An 18179-nucleotide genomic window follows, 5' to 3' on the forward strand; every position below is an offset into this window, starting at 1 on the left:
AGGAGGCACAGCCTTTGAATAGAGGGACACCCATTTTGAAAGGAGATGAGGAGGAATTTCTTTAGCCACAGAGTGGTGAATCTGTGGAATTTGTTGCTACAGGTGGCTGCGGAGGCAATGTCATTGGGTAGAGGTTGATATATTCTTGATTAGTGAAGGCATGAAGGGATACATGGAGAAGATAGGAGGTAGGGGCTGAGAGGGAAATAGATCAACCATGATGAAATGGTGGAGCAGACTCGATGGGCCAAATGGCCTAATTCTTCTCTTGTATCATATGGTCTATCTAACCAAGAATAATCTTCAGATAAAAGAAAGCTTTTATCTTGTTGTAATGGATATTTAAAGCAAACAATGCACATACAATTCAATTCTCATTTTAGAAGCAGAGACTTTGTTCTGTGATATCATCTTTCACTTCATAAGGTAATTTATTATTAAATAGCAAAACACTTGCAAAAGGTGTCTTCCTACAGTACAAGACAAGGAGTGGGAGTGAAAAAACTGTGGTGCAATAGAAAAATAATAGCTGGAGGCTATAATTATTCTGAAATAAGATTACAATCACTATAATAAGTGTAGTTAATGTAAAGTCATGGGAATATATATATAGGACATATTATAGATTAAGAATGAAATATATTCTCTGTACCTGATATGTGCTCGAACCTTAAACCCCCTAAAACAGCTCTGGATTTTCACAGCAGCACAATGTTCTCTCAGTCGGTTTTCTTCTGCAATCCTGAAATATTTTTATTTGATTAAAGACATGTAAAATCAGTTAGAAAGAACCCTACTGCCAGTTTTAAAAAAAATAAAGAGCATATCTTTATTAAAAATAACCTGTGACAAGTAAGAACATGATTTCAAGGCTATTTTAAAAAATGCAACTGTTACGTGCTCAAGAGACGTGACAGTGGTACCCTTGTCACGTGACTGGGGTTGAAGCTATACTGGACTTGAGGTAATGGTCTTGTGATGGTGGAGTGACGTTATTTTCCCGCCAGTAGAGGTCATGTGACAGGTTTTTTTTAAAAACAGGGTATAAGAGGAGGACCCCACCCTGTGGGGAGGGGCAGTTCGTGGCTGAATTTGTCAAGTTGACTTCATGCCACTGCGTGATTTAATGTGATGACGCAGTTTAGTTGAAAGATGAAGTTTTATCTATTGCCTAAAGTTTAAAAGGTCATAGCCAGCAGTTTCTTTACTGTGGAGAGTGAAGATAAAAGTTCGGAAGTTAAAGATCGAGGAGAATCGATTTTCGACGGTGGATTGGGTTCGACCTTGTGTGATCCTCATTCGGAAGGATTTTGTTGACTGTTCTCGTGTTAATCTCTGCGGGCTAGCAGGAGATTGAGAATAGTGTGGAAGAAAAGGTCAGTGCCTTTAAGCCGTTACGTTTCATAAAATTCTACGTGGGAAGAGTTCGATGCCGGGGATCGAAGGAAAACGACATGGAAGAGAATTTAAATCACCTTAAAAAGTCTCTCCTTTTAAATGGACTGAGCATTTTGAACTTTTGGCAATATCGCTTTAAACAACTGTTTTTTGCAACATTGCTTTAAGAACTGTTTGAGCTGCATCGCTTTAAGAGCTGTTTTCCGGTTATGTTAGTGTTTGTTTACTTTTGGGGGGTTTGTTTTCAGTGTTTAATAAACGTGTTATTTGTTATAAAAACCCTTGCCTAACATATATATTTATTGTTGCCCGACTTAAACACTGAAAACAAACTTTTTAAGGTGATTTAAATTCTCTTCCACGTCGTTTTCCTTCGATCCCCGGCGTCGAACTCTTCCCACGTAGAATTTTATGAAACGTAACGGCTTAAAGGCACTGACCTTTTCTTCCACACTATTCTCAATCTCCTGCTAGCCCGCAGAGATTAACACGAGAACAGTCAACAAAATCCTTCCGAATGAGGATCACACAAGGTCGAACCCAATCCACCGTCGAAAATCGATTCTCCTCGATCTTTAACTTCCGAACTTTTATCTTCACTCTCCACAGTAAAGAAACTGCTGGCTATGACCTTTTAAACTTTAGGCAATAGATAAAACTTCATCTTTCAACTAAACTGCGTCATCACATTAAATCACGCAGTGGCATGAAGTCAACTTGGCAAATTCAGCCACGAACTGCCCCTCCCCACAGGGTGGGGTCCTCCTCTTATACCCTGTAAAAAAAAACGTGTCACATGACCTCTACTGGCGGGAAAATGACATCACTCCACCATCACAAGACCATTACCTCAAGTCCCGTATAGCTTCAACCCCAGTCACGTGACAAGGGTACCACTGTCACATCTCTTGAGCACGTAACACAACATAGATGGGATATATATTCAATGTGTATTTTTCTACCCTTTAACATAAAAAGAACAATATTTTGAGAACTCTCTTGCAAACTATCTCCAAGTATGTTCCACAGAAAATGTAGGAGTGGATTACTATGTTGTCTTTGATAAATGTTGAACATGCATATGAAGTAGCTGTACATGGATCACAACTCCTTACAAGGACAATGCATGGTCACACTGTCATTTCCTAAGGTCTTGCATTTTGTATGATACAAAAAGGAGAAAAAAATCCACAAGTTGGTAATGTGCAAGAACATGGTACCAGTGTGAATGCAAATGGAATGAGGAAAAGCATGCACACCACTTTACATCAGACAGGAAAAGAACCTATCTTTGGCCATTTTCTACACCATAAAAAGCATCTTCTATTGCATCAATGTACTTCACATCTCAGACTACAAAAATCATAAGAATTATTTTGTTTAGCCAAGGGCAATTTAATTAAAGGTTGTAAGCAGGTACTATGACAACTCTGAATATTCTACTTTACATGTTACTAAGCTGACAATCATCACTGACTCAAATGAGAACAGACCATAAGTAGCTAAAAACTCTCAGAAGGATGTCGGATAGAAGTTTTAATGTTTTATTCTACCACTCACACAATTTCCATTAAATCTTGAAATCTGGCTTGATTTTGTTTATCTAGAATTTTCTCAAAGTTATATCTACATTAGGATAAAACTCTTCCAAAGTATTTTTGAGATAGTGATTTAGATGCATATCATATTTTTTACTGAGTTAAGTATTGTATGTAATTAGTTTTGCTACAACAAGTGTATGGGACATTGGAAAAAAAAAGTTGAATTTCCCCATGGGGATGAATAAAGTATCTATCTATCTATCTTAATTGGTAAATTGCTTTATTACGGCCACATGTACCGAGGAAAAACTTTGTTTTGCATGTCATCCATACATATAATTTCATTACAACATTGAGGTAGTAACGAGTAAAGATAACACAATGTAGACTAAAGCATTACAGTTACAGAGAATGTGCAAAGCAGGCAGACAAGTATTGCCCAATAAGTAGATTAATCATATATAAAAGAAACTCAAACATATTGAAACACACAAATAATCAGGCCTAATCTATAAACAGAATGAATTATTTCAAATTAGGTATATAAACTTTTCCAAATTCGGCTCTGACAAAAAAAAGTTATAATATGATTTTCTTCTTATCACAGCAGAAGGTCTAAGCTGCTGAAGGTTTTAGTTTTAGCAGCTTTATTTTGGATTCCCAGCATCATGATACTCTGGTAACGCACACAAAGTGCTGGCGGAACGCAGCAGGCCAGGCAGCATCTATAGGGAGAAGCGCTGTCAACGTTTCGGGCCAAGACCCTTCGTCAGGACTAACTGAAAGGAAAGATAGTAAGAGATTTTAAAGTCCTGACGAAGGGTCTCGGCCCGAAACGTTGACTGCTCGTTTTCACAGATGCTGCCTGACCTGCTGAGTTCCTCCAGCATGTTGTACACGTTGAGAAGAAACTTCTTCACTCAGAAGGTCATGAGAGTGTGGAGCTAGCGACCAGCATGAGTGCTGCACAGAACCTTCAAAGTTTAAGAGAAGTTTGGATAGGTACATGCATGGTAGGGGTATGGAGGGACATGCTCCTGGTCCAGGACATTGGGAGTAGGCAGTTTAAATGGCTTGGCATGTATTTTAGATGAATCAAAGGGTGTAGTTTCTGTGTGTACTTTTTAGGACTCTCTTTCTAGGATTATTGTAAGGAGTTGTAGCACTTTAGTTGTATCTCTCTTAGCTTCTATCTTTAAAATATTCTGGTCATTTCATGTGTTGATGCAATTCTAAATTCTCATTTCATATAAGATAGCAAAACTTTTTCCAGCGAATGGTTAGTATACATTCAAGAGGCTCAACTTATATGAAGCAGAAATGAGAAATAAGAGAATTTTTTATATAAATCATGAGATGAGTCACCCTACATCAGACTGAACTAGTTAATATCTCAAGTCACATCAGCCAACTAGATGTAAGAAAACATTTAAAATATGAGTAAGTGTTTGTATTTCATCTGATAACAACCTGAGAAAGCAGGGGAGGAAATGATCTTATTTAATAAAATAGATGAATTTGATGTGATCAGGTTTAGGTCACTTCTCCACTGAGTGGATAATTGACATTCAAATTATTTTGAATCTTAAGATGTTTTCTTTGAAAAAGCTACAATTTGAGCCAGTAATGTAGTCATACACAATTATTCACTAGAAAATGAGTTCACAAGATTCATTATGATATTATATGGTAGAACAAAAGACCCTACGGAAAATCCTGGACAATGTTTTTCATCCTTCCCATGCCACGTTGGCTGAACAGAGAAACACTTATAGTAATAGACTAAGACAACTGTACTGCTTCAAAGAGTGCTATACGAGGTCATTCTTACCCTCTCCATTATGCTCTATAATGAGTCAACCTAGAGCCAGGGAAGTGATGACCCCCTCCTGTTAGACTGTTTGAGGTAACTTTTTAAAAAAAATTATTTCTTACTTCTAATATTTGTATATCTGTGCACTTGTAATGCTACGGTGACACTGTAACTTCCTTTGAAATCAATAAAGTATCTATCTAGCTATCTATTATATTAACTAAATAAATATCTAGACAGTAGTACCTAGTAACTAAATTTCCAGATAACTTATACATGCTTCACATTCTGGGACGTCGAGATCCTGAGAGAAGTTTATACTTAACGTAGACCATTCATCCATCCATCCTATGCGACAGGACTTGCTAAGCTGGGTTCAGGCAGCCCTTTATCGTAAGACCACAGACCATAAGACATAGGGGCAGAATTAAGCCAATCAGCCCATTGTAACTGCTCCACATCCAGTTTGGGTGATTTATTATCCCTCTCAAACCCCTTCTCCTGTCTTCTCCCCGTAATCTTAGACGCTCTGACTAATCAAGAACCTATCAACTTCCGCTTTAAATATACTCAACGACTTTGCCTCTACAGCCGTTTGTGACAATGAACTCCAGAGATTCTGGTAAAAGGATTTCCTTCCCATCTCTGTTCTAAATGAATATCCTTCTATCCTATGAATATAAAGTATATTTATTTTTTCATCGATTTCAAAAATGATTTTCCACAATGTTTATAAAAAGCCGTCGTTTTTTTTTAACTATTTCAGTTCAGAGAATGTAAAACAATTGCCACAATTTTCCTAACAGCACCGAAGACGTTACATTTTTCTCCTGGAATCCATTCAATGGGGGTAAACTCGGCACTTATCTAGCAATTGTCTGTACCTACCAATTCCTACCAAAATACTCGTTCTCCAGCCCCACCAGAAGCTCCTGCAGCCAGACCAAAGTTGCCATCTTCCCCTTGTAGTTGTATTGCGTTTCCATGGAGACCAGAGGAGTACATCGTGGCAGACGTAGGGTTCGCTTCTCATAGTGAATCCACGGGAGAACTCAGATGCAACGGGGAAAAAAAACACAAAACTCGGTGCCGCTGTCACTCTGGGAAAATGAAACACGTTTCTAAGCAGGCTGCACATCTGAGCATCTTGCGATATGAGCAGTGCGAAGTTTTAAATGGTCCGGGCCTGCTTCCGGTGCACGATTGGGTTTTCCCATGTTCCCTTGCGCCGGTCGGGTCTGGTTGTGCCTACAGCGTGTTGAAGGCGAACATTTCAAAGTTGTTTACTGGAACCACATAAGGCTCATGACAGTCGCCTTTGATGCCTAGTGCGGCAGACAGAGTCTGCATGATCTTGACTGACTGGTAAGTTGATGTTGTGGGGGATGTTGAGTTGAAAGCGGTGGGTCGTGCAGCTCATATCATTCCTTTTATTTGTGATCCGCTTGGCCAAGTGGCACTGGGCAGGGAGGAAGGCCCGCTGTCCCTGCTGGGTGTTGCATACAAGTCGCTTCCATCAAAAGGTCTGAGATAGAAACAGAATTAATTTTGGAAAGTGTAGTTTTTAAAAAAAAAAGTTACCTCCGTGTAAAACGTGAACGCTGCTACAATGACATTAAGTGTTTGAGTGACCGTGTTGATTTCAACACAGTGTTGATACTTAAAATAATAAACAAAATGTTTGACATATTCGACAACATCGTTGGAAAGGAAATCAAAGTTGGTGTCAAGTTCATCAGTTTCCAAACTAGTCATTTGTTGCCTGCTTTGAGAAAATGATACTTTAAAATAGTGACTATTTTATTACGTCCTGTCTTGCAGCCATTTAGAAAGGGATTAAGATTTCTCAGTCAATTCCTCAGGGTTGAGTATGATTTACTTCCATTCCAACTCTGAGGTGGCTGGGGTGCATAGATTCTGTGACATGTGGGACAGTCAAGAGCTGGTTGATGCCCAGGCTGGTGGATGGGTATTTGGGGAGATGATACATTTCTTCTGCCTTTCATGTGCAACAGGAGTTGACATGCCTGGCAGCATGAGAAATCTCCGTGAGAAATTGGGAAGTCTCCATCAGGACAGGTGCACCACAAAGCTGAATGCTTCACTCCTTGCTCTACTTGCTTCACACTTAAAACACAGCTTGCTGACAATTCTGCTATTGTAGGCTGAATTAAAGGTGGTGATGAATTAGCATGTAGGAAGGAGATTGAAAATGTGATTGAGTGGTGCCATAACAACAACCTTCAACATCAGCAAAACAGAGGAGCTGATTATTGACTTAATGAGTAGGAAATTGGAAGTCCATGAGTTGGTCCTCATCAGGGGATCAGAGGTGAAGAGGGTCAGCAGCTTTAAATTCCTTGGTGTTATCATTTCAGTGGACTACCCCTAGGCCCAACACGCAAGTGTATTTACGAAGAAAGCATAGCAGCGCCTCTACTTAGGAGTTTGCGAAGTTTCGACATGACATCTAAAACTCTGACAAACTTCTAAAGATGTGCAGTGGAGAGTATATTGACTGGTTGCATCACGGCTTGGTATGGAAGCACCAATGCCCTTGAACGGAAAATCCTCCAAAAAGTAGTGGGTATGGTTCAATCCATCAGAATCAGGTATAATATCACCAGTATTTGTCGTGAAATTTGCTAACTTAGAGGCAGCAGTACATTGCAATACAGTCAGCCCTCCTTATCTGCGGGTTCCGCATGTGCGGATTCAACCAACCACGGGTCGGGAAAACCCGGAAGTTCTTTCTCCAGCACTTGTTGTCTGAGCATGTACAGACTTTTTTTTCTTGTCATTACTCCCTAAACAATACAGTATAACAACTATTTACATAGCATTTACATTGTATTAGGTATTATAAGTAATCTAGAGATGATTTTAAAGTATACGGGAGGATGTGTGTAGGTTACCACAGATCGGGAATCAAAAAAAAACATAAGTTCTCTAAGTTGGAACAGGTACATCCGGTATTATTTAGCGTCAGTTAGTCAAACTTTTGTCTTTGTATATAGTATATATTTTACCTTTCTATGCATATGAAACACTTAAGAAACATGCGTATTTCAATAATTAAACCACTGCATTGCTTAGTAATAGCTTTCATCGGGGCGGGGCCTTCACATGCTTATTATTCTCACTTTATCCTTTAAAATTGTTCCGATTGTTGACCGACTGTAGCCTAACGCATTTCCAATGACCGATGGCATTTCACCTCTTTCCGATCACTTTATTATTTCTACTTTATTTTCAATCGTGATCGTTTTCCAGAACAGAAACACTGTGGGTGGCTGGTCCAGAGCTCCACTGGGTCCTAAAGTCCACCACACTGAGACAGGTTAGATAAGGTCTGGAGCTCGGCCAGGTCCTAAAGTCCACCAACTTGAGTATCTGCATTTTTTTGGTATCCACAGGGGGTCCGGGAGCCAATCACCCGCAGATAAGGAGGGCCGACTGTACATGATAAATATAGAAAACACTTAATTGCAATAAATATCTATGTATATTAAATAGTTAAATTAAGTGTAGTAGTACAAAAACAAAAATAATTTTTAAAAAAGTGAGGTAGTGTTCATAGGTTCAATCATGAGTAAAGCCCTCCGCACCATTGAGCACATTTACATGAAATGCTGTCAAAGGACAGCAATATCCATCATTAGGTAACTCCCCCCACCCAAGACATGCTCTTTTCTCACTGCTGTCATCAGAAAGTAGGTACAGCTGTGCTGAGACACACACCACCAGTTTCAGGAACAGTTACTACCCCTTAACCATCAGGCTCTTGAACCAGAGAGGATAACTTCACTCAACTTCACTTGCCCCTTCATTAAAATGTTCTCACAACCAATGGACTCACTTTCAAAGGCATCTTATCTTCAGCTGTTCCTTTTCTCAGATGGCCAAACATTGTGGTGTCAGACTGATGGAGGCAGTGCATTTTATCATCAGTTTCTGCCCATTCTATTGTCAGTACCTGCCTACATTCAGAGAGGGTGGCATTCCAACATTGATGCCTGTCTTTATTGGCTGGGAGTGGACAGACAGGGTGGTTTTGTATATTGGCAGTGGACCTTTTGTTTTGCAGTAGCTAAGTGGAAGGCTAATCTTTTCCCATGCATCAGCAAAGGGATGGTCATATCCATAGGAAAGTGCATATGCATACTGCTACGTTGAGGCTGGAATTATGTCAGTTCTGAAATAGACCAATGCTTTTCAAAATTTTACCTGCATATTTGCTAGCCCCATAGGGACTTTTTGTTGAAGGTGAGGCACAACATTGCAATGAGAAGTATTGAGGCAATGATGCAGCTTTGCTCACCATAATCTGCATTGAGTTTGGGTCAATACTGAACATTTAATTAAAATAATGAAAATTTATGAAAACTTTTTGTTGCATATTGATGATTCTATTGGTGTTGACTCCTGTACTTGTGTAGAAGTTGACAGTTTCATTACTTTTGCACTCTGCTCTCAACTTCATGACTAGTCTCCTCTTCCCTTTTTTTTATTCCATCTCAGGAAAAGGCTAGCTACTAGCATCCATTATGTGTCTACTGACTACTCTTCATCCAGTCCTCCATCCTGTAAAAACTATTCCATTCTTCCAGTTCTACTGTCTATTATATTGACTCAAATGATGAAGATTTCCAGGCAGGTGCTTCTGAAGTGCCTGCCTTCTTCCTGAACCATGGCTTTCCTTTGATTGTTAATAAAGTCCCTGATTGCATCCCATCCATTTCCCAGTCCTTGCTCTCACCCTTTCTCCTCTAGGACAAAACAAGGAAAGAGTTTCCATGTTCTCGCTTCCATTGTAACCAGCCCCACATTTAGCATATTATTCTCTACGGTTTTCACAACCTTCAGAGAGATTCCATCACTTGAACACATCTCCTCCCTTTTCAGCATTTCACAGGGTCTATTTTTGTGAATCCTAACCCACTCTGCCACTAGTGGTGCCCCTTCCACAGCCCTTTCCTTTGAATCTACAGGTGACGCCACAGTTTACTGTCACCTCATCCCTTTCCACTCTTTTCGGGTGAAGCAGCAACTTGTGTTTACTTCATCCAGCTTAGTCTACTGAATGTGGTTTCATCTACTTTGAAGAAACCAAACATAGATTGGGTGTCCACTTTTTAGGACACCTGCATTCAATCTGCAGGGATGACTTGTGAGTTTCCTATTTTCTGTCACTTTCATCCTTTATCCACTCCCGCTCTGACCTGTCAGCCTAAATAAGTATGTCACCACTGTCATGGACTTAATTAGCAAGTTTGTTGAGGATTATATACCAAAGAGGACGATCTGAATGTTTCCAAACTGGAAATCATAGATGTACTGGGAGATCCGATCTCTGCTCCACTCAAAGCTTGGAGTAGAATCTGGACCAGCTGGAAAAATAGGCTGAAAAATTTGGTAGGATGTGTGCAGTGAAGAGCAAGGCACTGAGGAGTGCAGTAGGACAAAGGGATCTGAGAATACAGATCCTGATTCCTAGGATTCCGCTCAAGATGGTGCCTGTGTACAACACTTCTTCAATCAACATCTTCTGAATAGATCATGAAACGAAATACTTCACTTATTTTATGCTTGTTTTTCATTTTGAATGTGATGTTGAAACTGTTGGAGCCTGTGATTTGTAGTCTCCAAGAGGATTCTGTGAGGCAGAGGTACCATGTGGGAACCTCATTGCGAGAAGGCTGCGAGCTGATGTTTGACTATTTCGCGATTGCAAATCTTAAGTGCATTGATAGGAGGGATATGGGAGATTCTGGTCCAGGTGTGGGTTGATGGGACTTGGCAGAATAATAGTTTGGCACGGAATAATGGGTCGAAGGGCCTGTTTCTCTGGCGTAGTGCTCTATGACTGCATGACCCGATGTTGAAGCCTGGGACTGCAGTGTTCAAAATCACATGAGCCTGGCCTTTACATGAAATCGACATATGAACTCCAAAAAACTATTAGGAATGCCAAGAGTCAATACCAGTCCAAAATAGAGTCCCAGAGCATCCGTCAGATGAGGCAGACCTTACATACTCTAATATCTACTAAACTAGTCAGGCAGCGTTGCCAAGAACAGCTCATTACTTCCCGATGAGGTTAATACATTCTACGCACATTTTGAACAGAAGAGGTTGAAGTGTTACCACTCACCCAGATAGCCCTCCCTGCACCTGAACCCACAGTCACCATTGCAGATGTGACATCAGTAGGGTGACCCTGTGGCCCAGACGGTGCAGCTGGCCATGTCCTTAAATCTTGCGCAGGTCAGCAGGTAGGGGTATTTGTAGATATTCTTAACTTCAATCTGTGGTTACACCTGGTTTAAGAAGATCACTATCATCCCAGTACCAAAGGGAAAGATGACAATATGCCTTAATGACAACTGTCTGGTAGTTCTGACGTCCACCATCATGAAGTGCTTTGAGAAATGTGCATTAAATCCACCCTGCAAGACTACCTTGACCCAGCAATATTCAGAATAGGTCCAACCGTATTGACACCATAGCCAGGAAAGCTCTCTAGTGCCTTGACTTAAGAAGGCTGAAGAAATTTGGCAGATCCGTTTTGACCCTTACCAGTTTCTATCCGTGCACGATACAAGGCATCCTATCTTGATGCATCACGGCTTGGTATGGCAACTACTCTGCTCATGATGACAAAAGATAGCAGAGTTCTGGACGTAGCTCAGCACATCACAAAAAACAGCCTCCCCTCCATAAACTGTCTATACCTCTCACCGCCTTGGTAAAGCATAAACAGAGACCCCACTCACCCCAGACATTCTCTCTTCTCTGCTGTCCAGGGCAGAAGATAAAGAAATAGTAAAGTGTGTATATTGTATATGCATGTACCACCAAGCTCAAGGACAGCTCCTACTTGCTGTCTGTCATAAGACTTTTGAATGTTTCCCTGATATGATAAAATGCACTCTTGGTCTCAGAATCTACCTTGTTGTGACCTTGCACGTTATTGTCTACCTGCACTGCACTTCCTTTATAACTGTAATACTTTGTTATCTGTTTCCCTTGTACTAGATTAATGCACTGTTGTATTGAATTGGTCTGTTGGAATGATATGCAAGGCAAGTTTTTCACTGTACCTCGGTACATTTGGCAGAAATAAACCAATTAATTAATTTATCACTCTGGTCTCCTGTACTGTTACTGTGAGAACTAATGCAAGCTTGAGGAACAACATGCCATCTTTCATCTTGGCATGTTTCAGCTGTTACAAATGAGGAGCAAATCTGATGGGCAGAAGGGTACAGAATCGCCAATGCCCGCCCCCCCCCCCCCTTTGAGAATCTCGAGATCGCTATTATTTCGGGTCTGATACCCAGGAAATGAGAGAGATACACATCATGTCAGTAATGAGAGAGAGATGCAGGATAACAGAAAAGGCAGTTGTTATTGACAACGCAGGAATACACAAAAAGTGGAATGTCTCCTAACAAAAGCGGAACGGAACCACTGATTACTGCTATTGTCTCTTGGAGAAGGAATTGTGTATTGAGTACTGTACTATTCATTGAAACCCCTCGGGGCAGCCAGAGTGGTCTGGTTGAGGGTTTGCATCATCCCAACCTGATTGACACCTGAGACCCCGTGAGTGAGGATAAAAGTAGGGTCTGGGGAACACCCCTCAGACGCACCAGGAGAAACGCTACGAGACCGGTGGGGGGCTTGTGTGTGTGTCCATCCTTGCCTGGGTGACGAGTCCTCCACGGAACGGTCTAGCTAAAGGACGGATACGGATCAAGATCGTAACAAGGAAAGCCAGCAAGTTTCTCTCTCTCTCTCTCTCTCTCTCTCTCTCACTCTCTCTCTCTCTCTCTCTCTCTCTCTCCCTCTCTCTCTCCCTCTCCCTCTCCCTCTCCCTCTCCCTCTCCCTCTCCCTCTCCCTCTCCCTCTCCCTCTCCCTCTCCCTCTCCCTCTCCCTCTCCCTCTCCCTCTCCCTCTCCCTCTCTCTCTCTACCCCCCTCTCTCTCTCTCTCACAATTGCCACACGGTGATCAGCAACGACGGCAGCCTGTATGAACTGAACTGAACTTTATTCTTCCATCGGACAATTCATTATCCCCTAGACAATGATAGAGCTTATTTCTTATTGATTATTATTATACCCGCACTTTTAGGTTTAGTATTGTCGACGTATATTATCTGTATATTTGCATTGATATTATTTTTGTGTATTTTTACTAATAAATACTGTTAAAAATAGTATCATCAGACTTCAACGGCTACTCCTATCTTTGCTGGTAAGACACCCAGTTACGGGGTTTGTAACACAGCCATCTTAGCTTGATATTGACTTCCACAACTTGAGGTAACTTGATTTTACTATTTCTATCAGTTACTGGCAGAGTGTGTTTGTGTTTTACCACCAACATGGCCAGCCCAACCTGTTGTGCTTGTCTTCCTGGACCTATTACATTATTTCGTCCATATCTTCACTCTCCAGTGGTTCCCATTCACTCAGCGATCTGATAGCCTTGTTTATAGTTTGTCTGATAAAAGTCTTTGACCTGAAATATTTTTTGCTCTTTCTCTTCCTACTGATATGGCCTAGCTTGCTGAGTGTTTCCAGGATTTTCTGCTTTTATTTTGATGAAAATAATGTTTTGCATGCCATTACATGATGATCTACTGAGCAATTCTTTCTTCAGTGGTTTGAACAGGGCACGACTGCGCAAGTGCGTGGAGGTCAGCCAGTGAAAACGGCAAGAAAAGTTTTAAAAGAAGACAAATTTACGGAGCAGGTTACAGAACAGTGGGAGACAGAGTAGAAAGGCTTTGGCTCAGTGGGGCTTAGGTGATAAGGGATCGAGGCTAGGTAGGTTATTTGTTTAAAATAAAGACAGAACGTATGTGTGTGAGGTCGGTTTTCTGTGCTCGGTGTCAGATGTGGGAGGTCCTGGAGACTCCCAGCCTCCCGGACGACCACATCTGCACCAGGTATGTCGAGCTGCAGCTCCTTAGAGATTGTGTTAGGGAACACAGTCTGGTCAGAGAGAGTGAGGAGGTGATAGAGAGGAGCTATAGGCAGATAGTCACCCCAGGACCACAGGAGACAGAGAAGTGGGTAACAGTCAGGAGAGGGAAGGGCAAGAAGCAGGTGCTAGAGAGTACCCCAGTGGCTGTCCCCCTTAACAATAAGTATTCCTGCTTGAGTACTGTTGGGGGAGGGGGAACAACTACCTGGGGGAAGCAACAGTGGTCGTGCCTTTTACACAGAGTCTGGCCCTGTGGCTCAGAAGGGCAGGGAAAGGAAGAGGATGGCAACAGTGATAGGGGACTCAATAGTTAGGGGGTCAGATAGGTGATTCTGTGGATGCAGGAAAGAAACACAGATGGTAATTTGCCTCCCAGGTGCCAGGGTCCAGGATGTTTCTGATCGTGTCCACGATATCTTGAAGTGGGAATGAGAACAGCCAGAGGTCGTGGTACATATTGGTACCAATGACATAGGTAGGAAAAAGGAGGAGGTCCTGAAAACAGACTGCAGGGAGTTAGGAAAGAAGTTGAGAAACAGGACTTCAAAGGTAGTAATCTCAGGATTACTGCCTGTGCCATGTGACAGTGAGTATAGGAATAGAATGAGGTGGAGGATAAATGAGTGGCTTAGGGATTGGAGTAGGGGGCAGGAATTCAGATTTCTGGATCATTGGGACCTCTTCTGGGGCAGGTGTGACCTGTGCAAAAAGGACGGGTTGCACTTGAATCCGAAGGGGACCAATATCCTGGCGGGAAGGGTTGCTAGGGCTATAGGGGAGAGCTTAAACTAGAATTGCTGGGGGGTGTGAACCAGACTGAAGTGATAGAGGAAAGGGAGGTTGGCTCACAAATAGAGAAAGTTTGTAGGCAGTGTGAGAGGGAAGATAGGCAGATGATAGAGAAGGGACGTGCTCAGACTGGTGTTTTGAGATGTGTCTGTTTTAATGCGAGGTGTGTTATGAATAAAGTGTCTGAGCTTAGGGCGTGGATCAGCACTTGGAGCTATGATGTTGTGGCCATTACAGAGACTTGGATAGTGCAGGGGCAGGAATAGCTACTTCAAGTGCCAGGTTTTAGATGTTTCAGAAAGGATGAGGAGGGAGGCATAAGAGGTGGGGGCATGGCACTGTTGATCAGGGATAGTGTCATGGCTGCAGAAAAGGAGGAAGTCGTGGAGGGGTTGTCTACAGAGTCTCTGTGGGTGGAAGTTAGGAATAGGAAGGGATCAATAACTCTACTGGGTGTTTTTATAGACCACCCAATAGTAACAGGGACATCGAAGAACAGATAGGGAGACAGATTCTGGAGAGGAGTAATAATAACAGGATGGTTGTGGTGGGAGATTTTAATTTCCCGAATATTGATTGGCATCTCCCTAGAGTGAGGGGTTTAGATGGGGTAGAATTTGTTATGTGTGTTCAGGAAGGTTTCTTGACACAATATGCAGATGAGCCTACAAGAGGAGAAGCTGTACTTGGATCTGGTATTGGGAAATGAACCTGGTCGGGTGTCAGATCTCTCAGTGGGAGAGCATTTTGGAGATAGTGATCACAATTCTATCTCCTTTACGGTAGCATTGGAGAGAGATAGGAACAGACAAGTTAGGGAAACATTTAATTGGAGTAAGGGGAAATATGAGGCTATCAGGCAGGAACTTGGAAGCATAAATTAGAAACAGATGTTCTCAGGGGAACGTATGGAAGAAATGTGGCAAATGTTCAGGAGATATTTGCATGGGGTTCTGTGTAGGTACGTTCCAATGAGATATGGAAAGAATGGTAGGGTACAAGATCCATGGTGTACAAAGGCTGTTGTAAATGTAGTCAAGAAGAAAAGAAGAGCTTACGAAAGGTTCAAAAAACTAGGTAATGATAGGAACCTAGAAGGTTATAAGGCTCGCAGCGAGGAGCTTAAGAATGAAATTTGGAGAGCCAGAAGGGGCCATGAGAAGGCCTTGGTGGCCAGGATTAAGCAAAACCCTAAGGCATTCTACAAGTATGTGAAGAGCAAGAGGATAAGTCATGAGAAAATAGGACCAATCCAAAGTGTGACAGTGGAAAAGTGTGTAAAGAACCAGAGGAAATAGCGGAGTTACTAGCGGAGTTACTGAATGAATACTTTGCTTCAGTATTCACTATGGAAAAGGATCTTAGCAATTGTAGGGATGGCTTGCAGTGGACTGAAAAGCTTCAGCATATAGATATTAAGTAAGAGGATGTGCTGAAGCTTTTGGAAAGCATCAAATTGGATAAGTCACTGGGACCAGACGGGATGTGCCCCAGGCTAATGTGGGAAGCGAGGGAGGAGATTGCTGAGCCTCTGGCAATGATCTTTGCATCATCAATGAGGATGGGAGAGGTTCCGAAGGATTGGAGGGTTGCGGATGTTGTTCCCTTATTCAAGAAAGGGAGTAGGAATAGTCCTGGAAATTTTAGGCCCGAGAGTCTTACTGAATTTTTTGAGGATGTGACTAAGCACATTGATGTAGGTAGAGCTGTAGATGTAGTGTGTATGGATTTTACCAAGGCATTTGATAAGATACCCCATGCAAGGTTTATTGAGAAAGTAAGGAGACATGGGATGCAAGGGGACATTCCTTTGTGGATCCAAAACTGGCTTGCCCACAGAAGGCAAAAAGTGGTTGTAGATGGGTCATATTCTGAATGGAGGCCGGTGACCAGCGGTGTGCCTCAGGGATCTGTTCTGGGACCCCTTCTTTTCGTGATTTTTATAAATGACCTGGATGAGGAAGTGGAGGGATGGGTTAGTAAATATGCTGATGATACAAAGGTTGGGTCTGTTGTGGATAGTGTGGAGGGCTGTCAGAGGTTACTATGGGACATTGATTGGATGCAAAAATGGGCTCAAGTGGCAGATGGAGTTCAACACAGATAAGTGTTAGGTGGTTCATTTTGGTAGGTCAAATATGATGGCAGAATATAGCATTAATGGTGAGATTCTTGGCAGTGTGGAGGATCAGAGGGATATTGGGGTCCGAGTCCATAGGACACTCAAAGCTGCTATGCATGTTGACTCTGTGGTTAAGAAGGCATGCAGTGCATTGGCCTACATCAATCGTGGGATTGAGTTTAACAGCTGAAAGGTAACTTTACAGCTATAGGACCCTGGCCAGACCCCACTTGGAGTACTGTGCTCAATTCTCGTCGCCTCACTACAGGAAGGATGTGGAAACTATAGAAAGGGTGCAGAGGAGATTTACAAGGATGTTGCCTGGTTTGGGGAGCATGCCTTATTAGAATAGGTTGAGTAAACTTGGCCTTTTCTCCTTGGAGCGACGGAGGATGAGAGGTGACCTGATAGAGGTGTATAAGATAATGAGAGGCATTGATCGTGTGGATAGTCAGAGTCTTTTCCCCAGGGCCAAAGTGGTTTGCACGAGAGGGCATAGTATTAAGGTGCTTGGAATTAGGTTCAGAGGAGATGTCAGGGGTAAGTTTTTTATGCAGAGAGTGGTGAGTGTGTGGAATGGGCTGCCAGCGGCAGTGGTGGAGGCGGAAACGATAGGGTCTTTTAAGAGACTCCTGAATGGCTACGTGGAGCTTAGAAAAATAGAGGGCTATGTGTAAAGCCTAGGTAGTTCTAAGGTAGGGACATGTTTGGCACAGCTTAGTGGGCGGAAGGTCTGTATTGTGCTGTAGGTTTTTTATGTTTCAAACTAATCATGTGGTCAGCAAATTTGTGGAGGATGCTCACAAGGAGGTGGCATTTGGATAAAACTCAGGCAATGACTTAGCCTGCGACAATGAGATCCATCTGTAATTACTACAGTTGGGTTTGTCTTTTCTCTTGAATTTGCTGTTAATTAGAGTCCCCTGGAATACCCTCCATATCCCAGTGAGGGATAACTTAATGAATTTGTGAGTGAAGATCCTGTCTGCCAAGTTTTAGAACTTTAGCAAAAATTAAGGCTATAAGGAGTCAATAAATTGGTATATGACTTAAAGGTGCATTATATTTTGTGTTCTTTGGGACATTAGAGAATCTTTTGATATGTTGATTGTTAGTGATCCTTTTTATTTATTTCTATCCCACAAATTGATATTTTCATTGATTTTTCATGCATAATTTTATTTCAATATTGAGCTAAATGCTGTAATTACCTTTCTACCTCATAGGACAGCAGGGCATCCATTTGGTTTGGCACAGATTGGGATGTATTGCACCTTGAAATGTTTTAATGCAGTTGCTGGGAATTTTGTCATTAAGAATCAGTAAATTTTCACATGCAAAGGAAAACATTGGATTTGATTCTTACAATAGATTTTACCAAGAGTGTGCCAGATTGCTATTGTGGATGTTGTGTCTGATTCCTCAGTTTGATGCAGAATATATAGAATACACCAGGTGGTCATAATGTTGCTAAACTGTAGTGGTTAGGGTTTTACTGCTTAGTTCCAGAACTGTATGTT

The 18179-nt window shown here is 41.9% G+C and overlaps 2 protein-coding genes across 10 annotated transcripts in view; one reads left to right on the forward strand and one right to left on the reverse strand.

Moving 5' to 3' along the window:
• The window catches only part of spata17 (spermatogenesis associated 17), a 267057-nt gene extending 261133 nt beyond the window's left edge, over positions 1-5924 (reverse strand). The window contains exons 1-2 of one of the 2 annotated variants that reach the window (XM_073050818.1): positions 5641-5924; positions 653-742 (exon numbers count right to left, since the gene is read on the reverse strand). In XM_073050818.1, the coding sequence (XP_072906919.1) occupies positions 653-742; positions 5641-5738 (188 nt within the window). In that variant the 5' untranslated portion in view covers positions 5739-5924. The remainder of the gene's footprint in view (positions 1-652; positions 743-5640) is intronic. The other variant, XM_073050817.1, reaches the window with a different exon arrangement.
• A 47-nt stretch (positions 5925-5971) lies between these two features.
• Positions 5972-18179, forward strand: part of gpatch2 (G patch domain containing 2) — a 282543-nt gene continuing 270335 nt past the window's right edge. For 6 of the 8 annotated variants that reach the window (XM_073050815.1, XM_073050812.1, XM_073050810.1 and 3 more), the window contains exon 1: positions 5972-6117. In XM_073050815.1, the coding sequence (XP_072906916.1) occupies positions 6074-6117 (44 nt within the window). In that variant the 5' untranslated portion in view covers positions 5972-6073. The remainder of the gene's footprint in view (positions 6118-18179) is intronic. The other 2 variants (XM_073050808.1, XM_073050809.1) reach the window with 1 other exon arrangement.

Source organism: Hemitrygon akajei, chromosome 7 (genome assembly GCF_048418815.1).
Source record: "Hemitrygon akajei chromosome 7, sHemAka1.3, whole genome shotgun sequence".
NCBI lineage: Eukaryota > Metazoa > Chordata > Chondrichthyes > Myliobatiformes > Dasyatidae > Hemitrygon > Hemitrygon akajei.